This window comes from Formica exsecta, unplaced genomic scaffold (genome assembly GCF_003651465.1).
Source record: "Formica exsecta isolate Colony F162 unplaced genomic scaffold, ASM365146v1 scaffold591, whole genome shotgun sequence".
Taxonomy (NCBI): domain Eukaryota; kingdom Metazoa; phylum Arthropoda; class Insecta; order Hymenoptera; family Formicidae; genus Formica; species Formica exsecta.
In genome coordinates, this window is record NW_021853185.1 from 366,425 (window position 1) to 371,790 (window position 5,366).

Sequence of the window (5,366 nt, forward strand, 5' to 3'; positions counted from 1 at the left end):
CATGAAACTGATTCTGCGGAACCATAAGGTCATCGTTATTATAAATAGAAATTTGGTCAAATAGTTGCAATTATCAATTTTTAATGACGGACAAATACTTATGACATAACTATGATTTGCACAGATTCCGGTTGTCATGACATATCAGTAAGAAGAATGTTATCGTCGTTTATAAAGCTTTAGTATAAAGTTTCCTCGAGTGGTAACTATCAGCTTGAGGTGACTGTTTTAAGCAGGGTTCCAAGTTATTTTACTATGGCTGATAGAAGAAGGGAGAGAGGAGTAGGTCGATTTAATGGAACTACGGTTGGATAGCATCGATCCCGCATCCACCCATCTACTTCCTACTCCCGTCTTCTTCACGAAAGATAACTTAGCTACGAAGATGCTGACACAACTTTCCATTCTTCATCTTCCGAGAAACTTTAAATTAAATTGACATTTTGCACCGCGCTCGAAAAGAGATTTATTATGTAAACATATATTGTTATTGAAAATTTGTTGATAATATTTTACTAATCGGTCTATCTTTGTTATTTTCCATTATAGAGCTTTTTTTTCATGCAAGAATATATTTCAATATTTAATGTGATTAAGCACATCACAACAACTCTTCTTTTTTAAATACTGAATTTTATATTTTCTAAAGTCCATTACACTTAATTTTATATAGTTAAAAATTAAATTTTTGTTTTGTAATTAATCAATGCCGCTTTTAATCATTTTTATTGTTTTACCATCATTCTATACACGCGTGTCTTAAAATATATTCTATGCCGCACCTAATTTTACTGATCTGTTTATTTATAAATTTACAAACTCTAATTATATCATTTTTAGAAAAAATAAGAATATACATGTATCGAATAAAATATATTATTTTCTAAACAAAATATTTTATTGGCAGTATTTTAAGTTAAGATTGTATAACCGTTGTAATTTTCGAAATTTAACTACTTCCTTAAAGGCCAATTGAATTTGAAGAAATATTTATAATAAAGATAAAAAAAAAAAAAATCTAAGAAAGATCAATATTTTTTCATCATTATTACATTTTATCACTATTTTCTTATATTTAAATTATCCGGTATCTGTTACCTTACATATAGCAAAACTAATCTGACAATTATGCAATTCAAGATATAAATGTCAATGAATATTATAATAAGGAAGAAATAAAAAATAGAACTTCAAAGAGATTAATTTTTCTGACACGATTTAATCTGCATTACTAAATGTGCTTACGTAATAAATTTATTTTGTTATTATTGATAAAATTAAACTCAGAATCAGTGTATGAGATATGCATAGACAAATATATAATAAAACTGCAATTATAAATTACAAAATATATATAATTAATTATTAATAATAATGTTTTGTTATTTTAGTTGAAACATCGTTAAGTATTTCTTACTATTTATTACGAGATCATTGACATTATTCTACTGATTGATTAATTCTCATGTACACACATTTGTAATATCTGTTCAAACAATTTTCTTTCCGAATTATTTTGTCTTTTTATCTATATCAGAGATTTCTCTTACAATATTCTCTCTAGCAACGTTAAAGAGAAATATTTATGTTTATTTCTTTTATATAGATAAAATTAATAAAAATTTTCAATATGGAAAATCGATAATTAGAAAAGAGCCAATTATAACCATGATGCAGTGCGTAAATATTTCCTGTTTTATGCTTTTAAGAAATTGTTACGCGATTGTAGTTCTTCAGAAATATAACAGGCATTGTCTTTGGGATATATGTATAGTATTTTTATAATTTCATTTGTCAACTAAATAAAACCTGAAGCGAAAGAAAATCGAAATGTTTAGCATTTTTGCGATTGTTACTTTAAGACAATTATTAATGACATAAATAATTTAGCATTTTTGGAATTATTATTTCGTTCAAGTATTAACGTATCGTTTGAATATTCATATATCAACAAATGTGTTCCGGTTGTCTTTTCGACCTATCGACATTTTTTTTGTGTTAGCAAGCAATAACAGTACTTGTTATGATTAGCTAAGTCGAATTGATATTGAGTAACGGTTTTAGGGCTGTACAAAATTATTCTCGCACTAGGCGCCAACTCGGGGGCGCTGAGTTCAAACTAAAATTTTTCTCCTAGAATAAAATAAAGAGAGAAAGAGAGAGAGAGAGACAGAGTTAAAATATATATATAATATTATTAATGTTATACCTTATAATATATCAAAAAAATATGCTGCATCCATCTCATTAGAATTTTATATATATATACCCCAATTTTTTCTCTTGTATAAAATTTTGTATCTATTAAATTCTATTTTCTATTAATGTCTCAAATAAATATATAAAATTAATAATTACTTAATCATTGTTTTGAGCATATTATATATATACATATTAGCAGTATATAGCTGCGAAAAAATATATAATATATAATATATAATACATACATTTACTGTTAAAATTACAGACAAATTCGTTCAAGCAATTTAATTCATACCATTTTAAACAAAACAAATATACATAAAACTCAACTTTATTATTTGTATAAATATAAAAGAGAAAAAATATACTTTGAGTGATATAAAATATATTTCAATCTCATTCTTAGTACTTGTATAGTAGCTTTATATTTAGTATGTAAAAGGATTTGACTATTGAGTTTTAATTAGAAACAATATGAAATCTTTTTCTCTTGCTGGTTAAAGAATATATGTAAAATAAATTATTCGCTATAGATATAAATGAAAAGAAAATGCCACGTATATATGTACTGTTGCGTCGGGCTCTGTCAACGCTAAAGACGGTACTATTTACATTGAAACTATAAAACCATCAGCCTGTGTGCCAGAATAGGTATTTGTGTTTGAGACGTCGATGTGAAGTGTATATTTCTCTGTAGAAGAAAGTCACTTTCAACAAAATTTTCGAAGCGAAATCAAGATAGAGTTGTCTTAAGACCACACTCTATTATAATTTTTCTAAATATTTCTATAAAATTCTGCTGCAAATAAGAGGCCTTATAATTCGGGAAGACAAGTGTTTCTGGATTTTTTATCGTATTTCTCTCTCTTTCAAGGTGAGTAGAACGTTATATAGTTTAGCGATTAATTAATTTTAAGGATATCTTATATAAAACGATATTTATATCAATTTCTCACACACAAAGAAAATGAAATTATTCTCTATTATAGTAATATTTGCAAAATCGGGATGCTCCATATAAAATAATTCGCCTCTAAAATTATACGCATGACATACGTCGGCAAACATTAATTATATCAAGAATCCCACAACATGAAACTGTTCTATCCGTCTCTATCCTTGTCTTTATCCTACACAACGGCCTACCGATTCTCGTCTCAACCTTCTCGGATATATATATGGGAGTGCGGTCAGACTCCAGGAATTCCTTCTTGGCAGTGTATGCGCCTATCCCTCCCGACTCGCTTGGAACGCAGAATCCTACATCCCCTTCAGAATATTGATTAGCCATCATTTTCAGATGACGCCTACGTTCTGTTGGGTGTTCCTGTTGGCGTTGGTGGGCCGCGCCGCGAGCATGCCGCAGCCTCTCGTGGTGGACGCCTGCGCTCTCATCTGCAACCCCGGAGCAGAAACCGAGTCCGAACGAGAGCGGGATCCGAAGCTATATCCTCGATATCCCAAGGTGAACTGCAAGCTCCAGTCCGACTCCGAAGAGCATCAGGCGTGGGTTCTTGCCAGCCACTGCTTGAAACTGTGCAATCGCGAGTTAACATTTGCCTCGGAAGCTAATTGTTTCGCTCTGAGATCATCCCTCGGAGCAAACTTAGGATGTTATTGTGAAGCTTTCACACCCTTGAGCCCAAACACTATGCGCCTCTACGAAAGTTGGAGGCTCAATTTCTTAGTGAAGGAGCTGGCGAATGACATCCTCAACGTAATCGCCAATTCACCTCTCGATAAAATAATCCTATGTAATATTCACGAGGAATTATTCTCCAACATTCAGTTGGCAAAAACGGAGAACGGAAATCTTGTGAGTTGTTACAATGAAACCTCTGCGTCTAGTAAATCAAATGAAACGGCCTCTGAATCACTCCCTGCACCCTCTGCTCTTCATGGCACGGCAGAAGACACAGGAGATTGGAGAGATGCAATAGCGGAAAATACAACACCGTATAGTGAAGATTTAAGCACACACAGACGGGAAAGGCGGGATAATCATAGAACCATGGAGAATGAAAACCAGCCAGAAGAGGGTCACACAGAAGAGAACACAGAAGAGCACATAGAAGAACCAGTAACAGAAGAGATGAACATAGAGGACGGAAGAGATGTGGTGGATAATGAGAGACATCCTAGAGAGGTCGAAGAAACGAGCGAGCCAATATCGTTGTTCGACAAAATGTGCGATCAATGCGCCGAATACTGTAGAGAGAAAAAACCCTCTAAGGTCAGGATGTTCTGTAATTGTGAAATGGTCAAAACGGAATGTAAGAATAACCATGTTAGAGGTGACCTAGATGACCTAGGTGATTGAGATGATCTATGGTAAACTAAAATAAGTTGAATTTATATATTTCGCGTAGATTAATCGAATTACGGTAGAGTCCGTTATATTAAAATCAATTCTAGCCATAATCAGAGAGATTTATAAGAAAGAAATGATAATTTAAAGCATGTACAATTCTTTTGTTATTTAAATTGAGTTCTCTCCTGATGACTCAATATTTATAAGGAATTTTGATAAGCTACATAAATTTAAAAAAATTATTATTTAATAATTGTAATATTTTATAGTATGCGTAATTTTAAGAGTTGCATAATTTGTTATTAAATCTTAACAACAATCTTATTCGATAGCGCTATATAACAATAATCACAACGTCAACTATAATTGGTAATTATTTTGTTTTTGTAAAATAAAGAGATTTGCTATCTACTACATACATATCTTCTATATTCGTTTTGCTTTTTATATATAGGATTTATACTTTTTTTATTTTTAATATGGATTTATATTTTTATATGTATTTATATGTATTTATATTTTTACTATTACATGCATATAATTAATTTTGATAAAATCAAAATAAAAAATATCTATTAGAAACATAAGAGAGAGTAAAATAAATTATACAGTACATAACATTCAAAATAATAAATTGTGCTACACAGCACTCAATATGTTATTAATATATAAACTATAATTGCGAAAAAATTGTTTAATTAATAATTATAATATGAAAGATAAGATTTCGCTTACTGTCTAACATGGATGTAATCGCTTTAGGCTTAAGAATTCTACACAAGGTTCAGTTCACACGATTCGCATTATATTTTGCCCCGATCGAAAAAACAATCAGATTTTCATCGTTATCAGT

The 5,366-nt window shown here is 30.6% G+C and overlaps 1 protein-coding gene across 1 annotated transcript; it reads left to right on the top strand.

Annotated features, from left to right (window-relative positions):
- The first annotated feature begins 2,867 nt into the window (after positions 1-2,867).
- LOC115242366 lies at positions 2,868-4,931 on the top strand. The gene is made up of 2 exons (XM_029818599.1): positions 2,868-3,076; positions 3,503-4,931. Exon 2 carries the CDS (start codon positions 3,503-3,505, stop codon positions 4,520-4,522), a length of 1,020 nt encoding a protein of 339 aa, XP_029674459.1. The 5' UTR covers positions 2,868-3,076; the 3' UTR covers positions 4,523-4,931.
- The last annotated feature ends 435 nt before the right edge of the window (positions 4,932-5,366 follow it).

What these genes read in the sequence shown, in the direction of transcription:
- LOC115242366 (XM_029818599.1), top strand. Translation starts at nt 3,503, where the DNA reads ATGACGCCTACGTTCTGTTGGGTGTTCCTGTTGGCGTTGGTGGGCCGC.